This window comes from Talpa occidentalis, unplaced genomic scaffold (genome assembly GCF_014898055.3).
Source record: "Talpa occidentalis isolate TD23 unplaced genomic scaffold, MPIMG_talOcc4v2.1 talOcc4.14, whole genome shotgun sequence".
Classification (NCBI taxonomy): domain Eukaryota; kingdom Metazoa; phylum Chordata; class Mammalia; order Eulipotyphla; family Talpidae; genus Talpa; species Talpa occidentalis.
In genome coordinates, this window is record NW_023601433.1 from 78,187,897 (window position 1) to 78,205,433 (window position 17,537).

At 52.2% G+C, this 17,537-nt stretch overlaps 1 protein-coding gene across 1 annotated transcript in view; it reads right to left on the reverse strand.

The window, feature by feature from the left end:
• WSCD2 (WSC domain containing 2) overlaps window positions 1-17,537 on the reverse strand; it is a 100,811-nt gene that overhangs the window by 28,486 nt on the left and 54,788 nt on the right. The window contains exons 2-4 of the mRNA XM_037511024.2: window positions 16,190-17,109; window positions 6,201-6,315; window positions 2,325-2,509 (exon numbers count right to left, since the gene is read on the reverse strand). Of these exons, the coding sequence (XP_037366921.1) occupies window positions 2,325-2,509; window positions 6,201-6,315; window positions 16,190-16,568 (679 nt within the window). The 5' untranslated portion in view covers window positions 16,569-17,109. The remainder of the gene's footprint in view (window positions 1-2,324; window positions 2,510-6,200; window positions 6,316-16,189; window positions 17,110-17,537) is intronic.

The window sequence follows — 17,537 nt, forward strand, 5'->3', positions numbered from 1 at the left end:
TCCACTGACTCCTGCAGACACAGTCCTGCAATCCCAAGCATCACCTGCCCCTCACCATGCTCCAGCTAGTCTCACTAGTCTTAGGTCTATCTCTGTACTGGATGGTGCATTCCTTGAGGGCAGGGACTGTGCTTTATCCCCCACTGATCTTCTCCATGTCTAATGCACTTGGGAGCTCAGCAAGTCTCCATGCGCCCTCCGCTGAGAGCTCACTGGGAGAGCCAACTGGACCACCTCCTTACCCATCTCCATTTTCACCTCAGCCATTGTAGCTTTGAGGTTAACAAGGCTTAGATTTTCTTCTGCATTCTCTGACTAAAGCTTCAAACTTAGTACAGCAGTGATTCAGGATATCGGCGGTGGACCTAGAGAGCCCAGGGTTCCACTCTCTGTTGGGCCCCTACTTGGACATAAATACTAAATTTCTCAGATGGAATAAAACACCACCCAGGCAATCTTTGCCCCTGCAAAGGTGAGCAAGATGAGGGTACAGCAGCATTGCAGCCGAGCTTGGAGGCTGCTCTCTGGCTACCACCAGCTCTTATATTGCTATAAGGACAGAAGACACCCTATTAGAACATAAGCTAGTGGTCTTTGTGTGCGTGTTTCAGCTGAGTGAAAAATCTTTGATGGCCCATGAGAGTGTTATTATACCAGGTAATCACAACAGTGTGTGTGTGTGTGTGTGTGAGAGAGAGAGAGAGAGAGAGAGAGAGAGAGAGAGAGAGAGAGAGAGAGAGAGAGAGAGAGAGAGAGAGAGAGAGAGAGAGAGAAAGGATTTCCAGATCACCCAGTCAATCTGAACATTAGCTAAAGGAGGTCTGGCCAATAGTTGTAGTTATGTAGCTCATCCTCATCCACTAAGACATTTTAGTGGCAGCAGTTTTCCCTTTAAATACCCATGACTTTAAGTCCCCTCCTCATTGGGTGAAAGTCACCATCAATATAACGTAAATATTGGCTCAAGGGATCAGTAGTGAGGATGATAAATCTACCAGCAACTTAAAACCTCATTCCACTAATGGCCAAACCAGAAACTCACTGCGTGGACATTCTCCAGATTTCACCCACCACCTCTGCCCTGTACCAGCCATGCCTTCTGAGCTGGGTGAGAGGGGGGCAGGGAGGGGTAGACAATGCATCCGTTTGTAGAAACCAGCCCCTTTGCAAACAGCCCCTTTGCAACCCTATTGCAGAGCAAAGGTTGAATGGGATTTGAAAAGCAGCACACTTTATCAAGCACAGCAACAAAGAATGTTTGCAAACCATGGCATTCACATGGAAGAGGCCTTTCTTTGCCAAACTCACCTGTCTGGGCAGGTCTACTACCTGGGCAGGACTTGTCAGCTCCACTGAAGCCTAAAGTCTTATGATTCCAAGTGTGGTCCATAGACCAGCAGCCTGGCAGCTCCTGAAAGCTCCTTAGAAATGTATACTCTCCCCCTGCCTCTCGCCCTGCTGAATCACAATCTGCATTTTAGCAAGATCTCCATAGGAATGCACCTGCACATTCATACTTGGCACGCACTGGCCAAAGAGTTCCCGTTCTTGCTTCCACACTGCATCAGAAGAACAGCCAGAAGAAACCTCAGCCTCTATCTCTAGTCAAGGCCATTAGCCCACGGGGCCGCGGGCTCCTGGCTGTAGAATGGGGCTACTGAGCACTGGCCACTGTCTGAAAATCTTGTAGAAATAGCAAATGAAACCAGGCCAGCGGGGCTGAGCACAGCACTGGGCACATGGCAGGTTCTGATCATGGATATTACTTGTCACTGAACGCCCAGGAGAAAATGTACACATAAGAGAGGCCTGAAGGTTTCTCCAGCACTGGCCAGCGGGGGATAAATCTCTCCATGGTGCCACTAAAGACCTAGGCTCTGGCGTTGCTTTAAATCCTCCAGTGCTCACGAGCAATGTGACCTGAGCCTCAATTTCCTCCTCTGTCAAGTGGGAGCAGGCGAGTCATAGTGCCTGTTTCAAGGAGCCTCATGAGGATGAGGCGGGCTGATGCGCACAGACACTTAGCAAGGCATGGCGCTTGCGCGTGGCATCGTTGTGGACAGCGTCCTCCTGGGAGAACATCAGACGACCCTCAGGAAGGGCGGGCGAGCTCGGGCGCGAGCGAGTCTGTTGAGGAGGCAGCTAGCCCGGGAGAGAAGAGGACCCTGAACCTTGGAAGTAGCTGCCACGGAGGGCTGCTCTGGGGGTGGGGTAGGAGGTTGGGCAGCCTCCGGGCAGCCAAGGGGCGGGGAGAGCCGGGACATGCAGCAGGGGCAGGGCAGGGTGCAGAGTTGGAGCCAGGGGGTCAGGGCGGACTCACGTACACCTGCGGGCCGCCTCCTGGGCCAGCTGCAGCCGGTAGACCGAGAGGCGGTTGGCGCCACCGCACACGCTGCCGCGCTCGCCCTTGCACTCCATGTCGCACTCGGCCTCGCTCACGTTGGCGGCCTGGATCTTGTGGCCGCAGTAGCACTCGGCGCCGAACTCCAGCCCGGCGTACAGGTAACCCCTGGGGGAAGCTGCCGTCAGGCCGGAGCAGCTGCCACCGTGGAGACCCAGGGACAGGGAGACCTGGGGAATGGGAGGGCTCTGGGGACTAGAACCCCCAGGGGCGACCCATCTCCTGCGTTCCCACCTGTCTGCCACCCCCAGGGGCCTGCCCACATAGATGCACCACGTGCATGTTCACACCAACCTGCGCACACACCGTCCATGACGTGCCCGTCACACACGTGCACACACACCCCTCAGCTCCTGGGGCTCCCCCCCACCCCTCTTCTGCCTCTCCCTGTTTGCAGCCAGGAGACACGGAATCTCCAGAGTCCGGCCCCTTCATTCCAGGAAACATCTCCCAGGAATGATGCCGCCAGGTCCCTTGAGAGGAGCTGGACGCAGAGCCTACTCTGTGTTCCGTTGGGAAGGTGGGAAGTCTAGGCCTCGCACCGGCCAAGCACAACAAGCTTTCCCCTGAAATAAAAAAATGCAGGCAGCACGAGGTTTTCAACTTTTTTTCCACAGCCATAGAATCCTTTCCTAAAAAGGACTCTTAGTGGATGCCAATCTGTAAACACAGGAAAAGAGTGTTGCTGGCTCTGGCTTCAGGGGTGGGGAGGGTGTGGGAGGACAGGCCCAGCTCAGCCCTGTGGCCCACGGAACCTCGGTGGCATCTTCAGAAGCCCAAGCACTCAGGCCGGCCAGTGGGACCCATCGGCTCATGTCCAGCTGCTTTGGACACCGAGAGGCCCTGGGGAGGCAGACTCACCCACAGACAGACCTACCCCGCATGCCGGCTGCTCTGGGTGGCATGTGGCCAAGCCTGGCCAGAGCAGGTGAGAGTAAATGGGCATCTCGGTGCCTGAATCCCTCTGGGTCTGTGTCGCCCCCCTTCCGCCTTCTGTGTCAGTCTCTGTCTCTCTCAAACCTGAATCTCAGGGTGCCCTTGGGGCCCTTCTCCTATAACTGGACCCAGTGAGGAAAGGAACGCTCCCCAAGAGTAGGTCCAGAGGGTGTTATCAACTCCACAGCAGTAGGTGGACCATTGCTCAGAGGCTGGGAGGGTGAGGTCTGGGGAGGAAGAGAACGGGCGTGCTCGGAGACCCAAGCAGAGGGCGTTCGACAGTTATGCCAAGGGAACCCCACAGGTTGGGAGGCGAGGTGGTTTTAAAATGTATTCACCAGGGCCTCCCTGATGGCCTAGGGGTTAAAACTCAGTGCTATCACTGCTATGGTCTGAGTTCAATCCCCGGCCAGGGAGATACCCACATGGCGCAGCAGACCCCTCCTGTCTCTCCTGCTGCTCCCCTCAGCAGTGTATTTCAGTCAGTCTGCCTGTTCTGCTCCCCACTCTCTCTCTGGTAAATTCTCTCACCCCCAGCACCTCTGGCCTGTACCCCAGTTCTTCTACTCTAAAATAAATAAATAAATGGAAAAACTGTAACTTAAAAAAAATTGTGTCCACAAGTTCTTTATATTACTCCTTTCCTCAAGAAAATTTGAAAAAGAAGAAAATTTGCCTCTCCGTGAATACGGGCTCACTTCTACTGAATAGCGGACAGTGGAAGAGCCGGTACGTTTGATTTGGCCTCCTCTTTCGATCCCTCTCTCCAGGGGAAACCGCCCGCCATGTTGTGAGGACACTCAAGTGGCCCCGTGGAGAGGCCCAGGTGGAGAGCACCTGAGACCCCCAGCCAGCAGCCGTGTGGGTGCCCGTCTTGGAAGAGGGTTCTCCAGCCCGGGTCAAGCCCTCAGATGGCTGCAGTCCCAGCTGGGACCCTGGTTGCAGCCTCATGAGAGACACTGAGGCGGCATCACCTTGCTCATCCCATCCCCAAATTCTGAACTCCTGACCCTCACAAACCCTGTGAGATAATGAATGTGTGGTTTTAAGATGCTAATGTTGGGACAGTGGTCACCCAGCACGGATAACATACCTCAGGGAAATGGAGGCAGCACCATGGGCCCCCCATCCATCCCTGAGAGGACTCCAGACTAGGCCTCCTGCTATCTCTTTGCCAAAAGGACCTTTCAGAAATTAAAACAGATCACAGCTCTCCTCTGCCTACAATCCCCCAGCGGCTTCCACTGCACTCAGATGGCTTGGCCTACAAACCCGCATATCGGCAGTTCTCTAAGCTGGATTCCTGCTAGAAGTATCTGGGGGACATTCTTTATATGCCAAGTCTAGGTCCCATGCCCAGAGGGTCTGACATAATTGACCTGGGTGGGACCTGGGCGGCAAGAGTTTGAACAGTTTCCTGGGTGATTCTAATGTGCCTCTGGGTGTAAACTTCAGAACCAACCTAGGTCCCAGCAGCATCTACACAAGATGCAAACTCTTGGGCTCCACCCCAAACCCTCTGGATCAAAATGTGGCAGCGGAGCCCACCAAGATATGTTTCAAATGATTGCCAGGTGATGCTGCCGGCTGCCCTCCAGGTGAAGAACCCCTACTCTGGCTGACCTGGCCCCCATCCAAGCACCCCCCAACCTACCACTTCACCCTCACCTCCCACCTTCCTCCCTTTGCAAACTCTGACCCTGCTTCAAAGACTTTGTCCCACTGCTCCCCTGCCTGGAACACTAACCCTTCTCTTCACGTGGCTGGTTCCTTCTTGCCTTGCAGCTCTGAGCTCCAAGAGTCCGTCCTAGAGAAATCCTCCATGACCCACCCCCCTAACATCACCCCTCCTGCCAGGCTCTCTCCCGCCTCCCTGTTTTACTTTCTTCTAACACTTAGGACTTTTGAAATGATCTGGCTTATTTATTTCTCTTCTAAATTGCCTGTCTTCCACTGTAGGATATAATCTCCAGGAGGGTGGTGACCCTGCGGGGTTCCTGTATTCTGAGACGGTGCCTGCCATGCAATGGGTGTCTCATAAGTATCTGTTAAGTGGATGGAGACCACTGTCCTGATAAACACCCCAGCACCCTCCCAATGCATCCAAGGCCAAGCCAGCTGCTTTCATTGGCATTCAGGACCCCATGTCAGTGGGTCTCAGCCAGCTCTGTAGCTTCCCCTTCTAATAGCTCCCCTTGGGCCTTCCATGTGCCCCTATACTGCCTACCTGAGGAGGCTGAGTATCAGGATGTCTCAGGAGTTCTCTCTGAGCATGCCATTTTTTTCTGCCCTATTCTACTATCTGGAAAACTTCTATTCACCCTTCAAAACCTGACTCAAGATTTCACCTTTATTAGTCGTCCTGAGCCGTCCATATGAAGCCCTTCATACCTCAACCTTCAGAATCCCCCCTCCCCCATATTCCTCATCATGCAGCACTCTCAGCCTGTGGAATGTGGACCACATCATGTGAGGGATCTTGTGGGGTCAAAGAGCTAATATTTGCAATGCTGAGAGATCCCTGTACAGACAGCTACTAGCACTTTAAGATAATTATGTGTGGTATCAAGTACACACACATGACCAGCTCACCCTGCACTCTAGAAACTCACTCCTAGACACGGTCTCGTACAACAACACGCTCAGACTTCCCCAGCCCATTTCCAGACAACCCTGTCATTTACACGCACATGCACATACAAACACACACATGCACACACATGTCCCCTTGCGTCGCCCTTTCCTTGTGGCAGGTATATTCATTCTCCATCACACCCTCTGTGGAGCAGGAGAGAACACCACAGGCAGGAAGCTGAGAAGGAAGGGGGTGTAATGAATGGAGCTTGGGACATCGGGGCCCTACCGTTCAGCACAGTTGTCCTGGCAACGGAAGACCGTCATCTTTTTGTAGTCGAAAAAGGACACGCCTCGCAGGGCCCGACTCTGGGTGTCATCCAGGTAGCAGCCGATGTACTTGGCTTTGGGGAGAGGAGAAAAGTCAGATTCGATGGGGTGCAAGGCTGAAAGGGTTATACGGAGTAACCTCTGTTATGGGGCCTTGTCGACATTTTGGTATCCATTCCTCCCTCCAAGCAGAAGCACAGATGCAGGAGAAACTGGAAACCATGTGATGTGCATTGGCAGAACCTGACCCATGAGGGCAGTGGGTCCAGTGGGTCCAGCTGTGGGCCTGGAGGCCAACACAGAGGAAGGGGCCCTTTAGCCGCCATGGTTATGGTCAAACCCCTGGGCTCTCCTGGAAACAGCTGGCACCAGGAACCCAAGTGTTGTTTCCTAGCCCTAAGCACCAAGGAGAGAGATGCACATTAAGACAGCTTGAAATGATCACCAGAGGACAGCATCCTCTCAGCTACAAGTTTTCTTAAGATATTTACTTTTCAGGACCTCCCTGGTGGCCTAGGGGTTTGATCCCCAGCCAGGGAGCTACCCACATGGTGCAGCAGACCTCTCCTGTCTCTCCCCACCCACTGATCCCCTCAGCAGTGTATTTCAGTCAGTCTGCCTATTCTGCTCCCCACTCTGTCTCTGGTGAATCCTCTCACTCCCCGCACCTCTGGCCTGTACCCCAGTTCTTCTATGCATAAATAAATAAATCCTTAAAAAAGGATATTTATCTTTCCTTGGGAGGAAATGGGCTATCTAGAGACCGAGGCTCTCCGCCCTGGGTACTTCCCAGGACTGGTGAGTTTGCACCAGTCAACCTTTCTGAGATCTAGTTTTCTTCATCGTGGGGATAAAAACACCAACCCAGTGAGGTAAAATAGAATGACTTGGACAAATGTTTCTACCACAGTGTCTTGCATATGATGATCACAAAGTTAAGGTGCGTGAAATAAGGAACAGGCCCTTCACAGTGCTGAGTAAGCACTTTACAGTTTGCATATGTTGTGAGCCAAGTGAGTGTTTCCATCCAGCCGGAGGAAAAATTCAAATGAAGTAAAACAGCCGTCCCATTATAAACCACATACTTCGTTTTCTTAAAGTAGCAAATGTGTTTTGTGCTTCATGGTTAAAAAAATAACTCTCACATGAACTACGTGCACATGTTCAGTTCATAAAGTATTTTCAGTTTATGAAGTCTGTTCTTACAATTATTATTATTATCTGGATCTGATCTTTGACCAACGCTTTACACATGCGGGCTCACTGAATTCTTACGGTGGCCTGTGAAGTAAGCACTTGATTTTGCATTCTGGACCGACAAGGAAACTGAGGCCCGGAGAGGCTAAGTCACTTGCCCAAGGAAACACAGCTTGTGTGCGTGACGCCAGGAGGGACCCGGGCACACAGGCCCCGGAGTCCATGTTCTGAACTACTTGCTTCTTCTCCCACAGGGATCTGTGCAAGACGCAGGTGCTGCGGGAGAGCCCTGGTTTCTCTCACTCTCTCTCGGGTGGTTAAACAGAGCCGGAGAACAGGGAAGAGGTTCAGCTGGTGTGAGAACGAAGATTTATATTCAGGTGGACCCAAACCAACGCCCTTCTCCACCTGGAAGGAGTGGAGGTCGGGGAGGGGGAGCCGGCCGACCCCGGCACCCAAAGGTCCTCAGAGAATGACCAAGGAAACGCCCCCGGTCCCCGTCCCTCCTGCTGGACAGTCTGCTGCCCGTCTCCCTGCGGTTTGCGCCTGCAGCGCCTGCGGAAGATGCAGCCTCATCGCTGAGCAGCCCTGAGCCGCCGGCTGCCCGGCTAAGTGTGGGGTTTGACAGCCCCGCGCCTCGACCCTGACCACCTCGGCTTTCTTTCATCAGACAGAGGTGATCTGGCCGACTAAGAACAGTCCATCTTCAAAAGAAACATCACCTCCCTGGAGCAGGCATGTCAGCCAGTGACAGCCGGGCCTTGTCATTGTGTTTGTTCAACAACGCGTGACCCTCCTGTCGCAGATGGAACCACGGCCCTGTGGCCTGGAGCACGAGGCTGTCACACCTGAGGGGGACAGAGCACCCCGGGGCCGTGCTGGGGGGGTGCCGCACCAGGCCTGGCTCAGTCGTCCACCAGGGGACAGTGTCCAGGATGCACCCTAGGGTGGCAGGAGGACACAGAGGAAGCGCGAGGAGGAGAGGGGGAGAAGAGGGAGGTGGAGGAAGGAGATGGGAGGGGCCAGGTGGCACGAGGGCTGTGTCATCAGGTCAACACAGGGAGGGGTGGAGGGAAGGAGGGAGGCAGAGGAGGGATGAAACGCTCGTGCACGCCTTGGCCAAATCGATGTGAGGGCGACTCTACTACAAAGTGCGTCACTGTTCACAGTCCACCTGCTTCTTACTCCCCCAGCTTCCAGACGAGGACGCTGACCCCAGGGGTATTCCAGCTGTCTGCCTGAGGAGCAGCGCCTGGGTTGGGCGCATGTGTACGTTCTGACCCATCGCCACACACGACATGTCTGCGTTTCCTCCTTTCTAAGTGGAGGTGAAGCTATGTCTTCTGTGCAAGCGCCTGCCACTTGAAAAGTAAGCCTGGGTCTATCTTCCAGCCATCTCCTGTGGGGGTAAGTTTTGCTTCCTTCTGGCCTTGAGGTTTCAGGGTCCTGAAGCGCCTCAGAGAGATCTAATGGGGAGCCATGTTGACATGGGCCTACAGGTGGGCCTCGGGGGGTCTGCTGGGCTGGCAGGTGGACCTCGGAGGTCTCTCCTTAGGCTGAGGTAGGTGCTTTGTGTCACACAAGATTCCTGCCATCGAATTAGTGGGAGCAAAAGTGTGTGTGTCTACTAGGGAGTGAAGGGGTGACTGTAATGACATGTTTTACCCCTTTAAAGCATCCCCTCTTCCTATTTTTCTACTTGCCGATCTCACCCACCCTGACCTTGGGGAGACACTGACCTTGCAAGGTCAGTCATATTGTCCGTCTCACTGGCAAACCATCAGGGACACTGGGGAGTGGGCACATGACCTATTCTTTGGATTCTTACAGATTAAAGCTGAGAGAACAAACTGTCTTCCTTGGGTTATGACAGTGACATTCTGGAAGCCCAGAGCTACCCACAGCCATAATCCCTGGCACCAAAGCAAGTGTGTCTGGGAGAACCGAACTAAGGAAGAGATAAGCAGAGAGGAGAGTGAGAGACGGACACTAATCATTCATTTACAAACCCAGCCCCTCCTGTAGTTTGGTGCATAGTACATTTTCTTACTTAGCTTCAGCTGGGTTAGGAATGGTCCCGAGTTGCCCAAGGAGCACTGATGAATATTCTGGAACTCAAGCTAAGTCATGTGACTCCACCCTATTGTGAGGGTCAAACCCAAAGATACCCCCAGACCTGTCATCTCCAAAGCTGCCCTTTCCCACATACCACAGTCAGATTCAGCTCAGGAGGAGACATCTCGGGGAGGATGGGAGACGGAGGGTCCCTTGGGGAGAAGAGCTGGGACTTGGTCACAGGTCCAGCAGCCCAAAAGTCCAGGCTTTTAAATGCCATGCCTACCTTTCCTCACCTGACTACCAGGCCAGTTATCTGGCCGAGATATCCCTACACGACAGGTGCTCCAAGACTTGCTGCATGAACGGGTGACTGTCTGCGATTTTATCTGCCCACAGGGGCAGAAAATGACACATGACCTTTCATTAATGCTCTGGAGAAATGTGGGCACATTTCACACCAGAGCATGATGAATGGGCTGAGCACTGTGGTCAAAACATGGCTATTAAGTCAGTTTCTTCCCTGTCCTGGGCACGGGCAGGGGGCTCCCTCCCCACTGGTCTGCACAGCAGGCTGCAGCCACACAACCATGTCCCTGCCCCTGGAGTTCCATCCCCCATGAGCAGTGAGTTCCTTGGCACGGTTGCAGGCAGCCCACTGGACAACCATTCACCCAGGCCCCACCTTCAAGTCCCAGAATGCACCTGCAGCGGTGACAGAATCGGGGAGGCCAGGTATGTAAAACAGGAACAAAATCACAGGCCACTTGAAGGTGGATTCATAGCTGCATTCACACAATCTACCAGCTCATCTCTGCAGTCATCCAAATATTGCTGAAATGGCAAAGTCACCCCAGCCTGGTGATTTATCTCAAACACATAAAGCAGCCAGGGGTGAGGCCGGGAGGGTGCAGGCATCTGGAAAAGAGACCTCTGGGTGTGTTTTTTTCTTTCCCTTTGCCTTTTGCTTTCATTAATCTTCCTCTTCCAGAAATTTTTGCACTCTTCAATAGGGTAATTTGTTAAAAGCATAGCCAAACATATATTACTTTGTGTTCCCCTTCTTGACTGTCTGTGAGCGCACTCCCAGCCAGCAGGCATAGTGTCCTAGAGGGAGAGTGATTTTGGAGTCAACCAGACCTGGCTTTCAATCCTGACACTGCAGCGGCTTTGCAGGACGGCTCAAGCACTGGGCAGACAGCTCTCCCTCCTGTCTGAAAAGTGGGACCAAAACCCAGTGGTGTTATGGGTTGAATTGTTCACCCCCTTCCCCAAAAAGGCATGGTGCAGTTCTAAGTGCAGGACCTTAGGAAGTGACCTGATTTGGAAACAGGGTTCTTGCAGGTGTCATTTAAGTTATGGGGTCATGATGGGGCAGCATGGCCCTGATCCAGAATCACCGATGTCCTTGTAAGATGGCTTTAGGAAGACTCGGAGACCCAAGGGGGCCATTGGGTGCAAATGGAGGCAGAGATCAGAGCCGCACAATGGAAAGTCCAGGAACGCCAAGGATTATTGGCGACCTCAGAAGCTCGGAGAAGGGTGCGGGTCAGATTCTCCAGTGTCCCTGCCAACATCTGGAGTGTGGACTCTGGGCCCCAGCACTGAGAGAGAACACATTTCTGTGTTTGAAGCCTCCCATTTATGATACCTTGTTAGGGCAGCCTCAGAAAACAAAATAAGGGTGTTGTTGAGACTGACCGTAAGCGAGGCTCATCTGAGGCCAGCAAAGGGCCTGACACAGAGAAGGGACTCACCGAATTGTGTCTCTCCATCATCTTAGAAGGTTGTCCTTCCAGATGACCCTTCAGTGCTCTCTGGTTTTCCATGCAGGACATGGAATTTCCTCCTCACACCGGGGTTTCCCTGGGGTAGAAGGACTTTTTCGCACAGAAATAATTCAGGGTCACCATCAAAGAATTTCTAATGAAACAAGAAAGTGCTATTGTGGGAAAATAGTGGGTACAATGGCAGCCACACACAAATATGGAAACACACAGGAGGGAAGACAGGAGGGGGACATGCCAGCAGCGCTCCCCGTGGCAGCTGTGGGGTGGGGTTTTCATAGCTCTCTCTTGTTCTATAGATTCTAACTTTTCACACTGAGTATGTGCCATTTTGAAAATCAGAAATTCATTTTTGAAGATATAATTTATCTTTTTACCTGTGTGTCTTCCCTTTTGCTCTCCCCAAGTAGTTGTGACTATTCCCAGAGGGGAAAACTGTGCTTGAATCCATTCTGTGTCTCTACCTCCCAGCACAGGGCTGGGCACATAGTAGGTGCACACTTCATGTGGATGAATGCATGAATGAATCACTGCAGTTGGGAATTCTACACTTTAAGAAAGTGGTAGCTCAGTGATTAAGAACTGGGTTTTGGGGCCTCCCTGGTGGTGCAAAGGGTTAGGTGTAAGCACTATGAAGCTATCTACAGCCACTGCAGCATGAGTTCGATCCCCAGCCAGGGAGTTAACCCACACAGCACAGCAGACCTCTCCTGTCTCACCCGCTGTTCCCCTCAGCAGTGTATTTCAGTAGATCCACCTGTTCTGCTCCCCACTCTGTCTGTGGTGAATTCTCTCACCCCCTACACCTCTGATCTACATCCCAGCTCTTGTATGCATAAATAAATAAAATAAATCTTAAAAAAAAAAGAATTAGGGTTTTGGCCTCAAACAGAATTGGTTGGAGTCTGCTCTGCCTTAGCAGCTGTGTGACATTGCACAAGTGACTACACCTCTCTGAGTCTCTGTTTCTTCATCTGTGAGAGGGGCTGGGTACTTCCTCCCTGATGTGAAGCTGGAGGAAACTATGGAGTCAGGGCAGACACTGCATCTTCAGCTGAGGAGGTGGGGAGTAGGCGCCCTGTGGCCCTTCCAAAATGCCTACCCCTGTCCTCTGTCATGCCCAAACCACTTCTCCTGTGATCTGGGGGGATAGGAACAGCATGGGCTTTGAAACCAAACTGGGTCTGGCTCCTGGCTCTGCCATCAATTAGATGTGTTACATTCTGCAAATCACTCCCCGCCCCTTTGCACCTTCTTTCACAGGTAAAATGACAATATTAGTAATAATGGTGACCATGAATTAAGTGCTTTTACTCTGTGCCAGGTGCTGTGCTGAGCACTTTCTGTGTGTGCACTAAGAAGTGAGGTGAAGTAGTAGGTAAGGTTTGGTGTACAGTCTGGTTGCTTGGGTTCAAATATCCCCTCCTCTAACTGGAGAACCTTGGGCAAGTTACTTCACCTCTCTGTGCCTTAATTTCCTCTCCCTAAGATGGGTTAAAATTGCATGTACCTCACTGGGCTGCTGTGAAGATTATGTGATGTAATCATTGCTATGTGCTTAGCACAGTAGCTGGAGCTTAAAAGAGCACCCCATGAATTTATCTTATATACTCATCAATAGGCATCAAATGTTATAGGACTTTTTATCCCCAAGAGGAAACTGAGGCTCAGGGAGGTGAAATGACCTACCCAGGGTTGCACAGCCAGTAAGTTGCAGAACCAGGATTTGAACCCTGATTTGGCTGCTCAAGACATGGTTCTCAGCATCTGTGTGAAGCACAGGCCCCAGCAGAGTGATGGGCACATTGCAGAGGCCAACTCCACCCAGAATTCCAGCCCAGCTCCAGCCTATCCTGGGAGCAGGGCCTTCCTCCTGCTCCTGGCCTGGGAGGGCCTCTGAATCTTTTGCAGTTTAAGTCCTGCCTCACCGCATCAAGTAGAGTTCTTGCCAGCTTCAGAGAAAAACCAAATGTGTTTACCATCAGGTCAGAGAAGCGTCTCGTTTTTATTAGCGTTAATCTAATATGTTTTCCTTCCTCGCTGAACTCTGAATAAGTTAATCAAGGACAGGCTGGATTTGTGTTTTCTTAATAATGCCGCCTGATTCCTAAGGCTGCCTGTTGAGAGCTGTGGGCTCAGAGCATCTTTTTTTATCTTCTATTTCCTTTTCTGTGATATGTCATAACATATATAAGATTTCCAGGGCCAGGGGGTCAGTGTGGTGTAGGAGACACTGTAAGCTATGCAATTAAATGGACCTTGTTTTAAACCTTGATTTTTCCATTTGCTACCTAGGGTAAGTGACTATTCCTTGGGTTTTAATTTTTCCCATCTGTGAAATAGGATAGCAACTGTCTCTAATTTTGTGAGTTATTGTGATAATTAAATAAAGCAATGAAGCACTTAGACTCTAAGCCCATAAAGATAATTCAATAGATATCAGCTATTACTACCACAGTTATTAATAACAGCAACTATTAAGTGACCTATAATTATAAGTAGGAGATGTGATAGCATTTGACATGGCTTGTTCCATTCAAATAAGATATGAAAAGCCACAGGCAGTGGCTGGCATGAAGCAGGTGCCCAAGGAAAGGGAATAATGACTAGTAGTGGTAGCCTGAGGAGGAATGAATAGAAGTTCATTCCTATCACAAATGGGGGGGGGGGGTGCTGTCATTGTATCAAATGTGCCACAAGGAGCTCATACTCTATCAGAGAACCTTGACAAACAGCAACACCATTCATGCAAGGGCCATGGCAGGGAGTATCAAGGAGTAGCATCAAGTGTGGAGGGAGGTGAGGGCAATTTCTTGGAGATGAGCTAAGCAGAGACCTGGAGGACAAGTAGAGTTAACCCTTGGAGGCTGAGGGGTGTTATTCATTCAAATGTCCACCCAGAGGGGAGACATTCAACAAGCCAGTACCACACGCCAGCTGTGTGCTCGGCGCTGTCCCTGGTGCTGATGGGACGCAGGCAAACAGGAGACGCCACATGGCCGCCTTCATGGAGCAGACAGTTGCAGAGCAGAGGCAGACAACAAACAAGCGATAGACACATCACCAAGATGCTTGCAGATGGTGATAAGGGCTGTGGCAAAAATAAAACCGGGGGATGTGACTGTCACCAGATTCAAAGACCATTTTAGTTAGAATAGTCCAGTAAGGCCTCCATGGGAAGGCGAGGTTTGACGGGTGCCCCGAGGAAGTGAGCCCTGCAAAGAGCTGGTGGAACAGCATTCTAGATGGAAGGGGCTGCCTGTGCGAAGATCTTAAGTTTGGAGCAGGACTGGTGTGCTCCATGAACAGCAATAAAGACAGCGGGGCAGGGAGTAGCCAGGGAGATGGGGGAGGGGGGGTTGTAAGTTGAGGTTGGAGAGGTGAGCCATGGTAGGGACCCTAGAATTTATCCTACACACCATTGGGAGCATGTCCCAAGGTGCAAGCTTGTGGCAAAAGTAGCGTCAAAGTAGCACCTCACACCTCACCTGTGACTACAGATGGATCCTTTCCTGTGTAGATCTGTGAGATTTTCCTGATCACCTCTAAGAACCTACCGTGTCCCAGGCATTGTTCTGGGCATTTTCATGACCACTGTCTCATTGAACTCTCAAGAGAAGCCTTCAAGGGAGGAGTGATAATTCCCGTTTCACAGAGGACAAAATTGAGGCATGAGAAGGTGAAGCCAGTTTCCTGGAACTCACAACTGGTTGAGATGGAGCTGGGATGGGAATCAAGTCCCTAATCTACTCTTCCACCTGCTACCTTCTCCTTTTCCCCCCTATGCACTCTGGGCTCTTGAAGGGGCAGATTCAGGGAAATTCCTGGGGGTTGGAAGGTGAGTTTCTGGGATGGCTTCGGGGCCAGAAACAGGTGGTGTGCTCCCAGGGTGAGGTCCCTCCATCGATCCTATTTCCCTCATGGTGGAAAAAGGGGCTTTCCACAAATCACAGCAGGTGAGTGACGCATGGCCAGGGACACTGAGACCCGGGAGGTTTCCTTCTGCCCCGGCCAGTGGTGGATCTTCCCAAACCATCTGCCTGATTCCTGAAATATCCACTGGTTTTACTCTCACCAGCTGCAAGGTTTGCAGTGTCCTTCCCAGCACGTTGGTCAGATGGCAGATGCCAACAGACTGGGAGGCAGCAGCAGAGCCAAAAGCGTTCAGGTCAGACAGATGTGATTCGAACCCCAGCGCTCACCAACTCTGTGGCCTTGGGCAAGTGTCGTCACTTCTTTAAGCCTCAGTTTGCACACGTTTCCTGGACACAGGGTCACACTGCCTGCTCAGGTTCACAGAGCAGCGAAAATCAAATGAGGTAATGTACTCCCAGAGAAAAGCTCCTTTTGACTGTAAAAGGCAAAGGAAATGCAATAAAATATGCCCAAGGCACTGATGTCTGCCAAGCACCACCACCAAGGGCTCCAGCAGGGCACTGAGAGGACTGAGGTGGCGCTGAAGCTCCGTCCTGCGCTGCGTAACCTTGGGGACTTGGTGCCACGGGCATCTTTACAGTGGGAATAGCAGCACTTACTACATAGGGTATGGGAGTGATTCAACACGTGAAGAGTCCTCAAGAGATGCCAGCTATTTTTATTCTCATGTGTATTTAACAAGGATTGGAAAAGGCTGTGGGGAGGGTCTGACCTTCAACTCTGACAGGGGTGGGGTCCAAATCCAAGCCTGACTGTTTGCAAGCTGTGTGGCCTTGGGCAAGCTGCTTAACCTCTCTGAGTTTTCATTTTCTCCTCCGCCAAATGGAAGCGCGGTGCTGCGTGGTGCTGTGTCTGCAGCCATGCCCATATGTGCCTGGTTCCACCACACACTGCGAGCCCACAGCTTGGTCATATTCTCATCCTCCTCCATCCTTTCCCCTCAACCATCGTGCAGCCCGTCTAACCCTCTTACCTCGCTCCTCCTCCTTCTCCCTGACGACTCTCCCCTTGAGGGCTCGGCTCCAGGCTCCACCGTAGTCTCCCAGCTTGGCCCTCTCGTTCCCATCCTTGCCCTTGAACCAGGGTCCATACCGGCGGGCAATGTTGGAGGCGTCACCCGTGTCCCGGAAACCTCTTCCCAGATGCAAGTCACCCAAGAAGGGCAGCTCCGCACCCTCGGCCGGGGCCCCTGCAGCGGGGTTCCCCTGGCCCTGAGAGACGGCCGGCTGACCCACGAAGCCAGAGTGCAGGAAGACGAGGCTCCCGGCTGTCAGGTAGAGCACCAGGAAGGTAAAGAAACGCACGGGTCTCCGGCGGAAGTACCGCTGGAATTTGAACCAGAGCTTGGCCATAGCGGGATCATTCCGGAATGACGCGCAGGGGCTCGCTGGGGCGGTCCGGGGAGGAGGTGAAGGGGGGCTTTGTTTCCCAAACTTCCCTTAGGAAGGGAGCCCCTGGGGCTGTTCAGCTTATTCCCTCAGTGAAGGTGATGACCAGGTCCAGGAGGGGAAGGTCGGCCTGGTTAGGGTTGGGGTGAGGTGAAGAGCAAGGAGAGTGGGGTTCACCAGCCTTCCCAAGGTCAAGGTGAGCTTCTTTGGGCTAGGAGAGCAGTTTTGAGGCTTGAGACACCCAGGAGATGGTCCCATTACGCTCCATCTTGCTCTTTGCCTCAGAGAGTTCCCACAGAGCTTTGAAAATAGTCATTGGAGGAGTCGGGATGGCCAGCAGCCACCGTCCCTTCTTGCCCCTTCTCAGCTCCTCAGCCTGTCCAACCGCACAATTTCCATTTCTAGTCTCTTCCTCAGCTGGAGACCCATCTCCACGTGTCCACCTGGTTGAAACAGAGGCTGGGGGGCTTCCATCCAGTCAAGCATTAGGCCCCGGGGCTGTTACCTGCAAAACAGCGGACACAGGCATGAGAAGCCTCCTCACAGAGACCAGAGCTCACAGGGTTCTTGAACCTTCCCAAGGGAGGGATGCAGCACCCAGAAGGGAAGGGAAGCCAACGGCCTGAAGCCCCCAGTGGTGCTGGAGAGAAGCCCGGTCTGAGTTTTCTAGAACACTGCCTTCCTTCTTCTTTAAACCAAACTGGGGGTCAAGCAACTTCAATTGATTGGGTATTCACTTGTGGACAAGCTTATTGAGGCCCACACGCCCTAAATATTTGTCAAACATACACTGTATCATGAAGTGTCAAAAAATACTTCTCCAGCTCTTGCTGAACTGCCTGCTGGATCTGGCTGACACTTAACCAGCTCCAGTGCATTCCTCACCCACCTGCCACCCCAACAAATATTCAGTGAGCAACTGCCACATAGCAG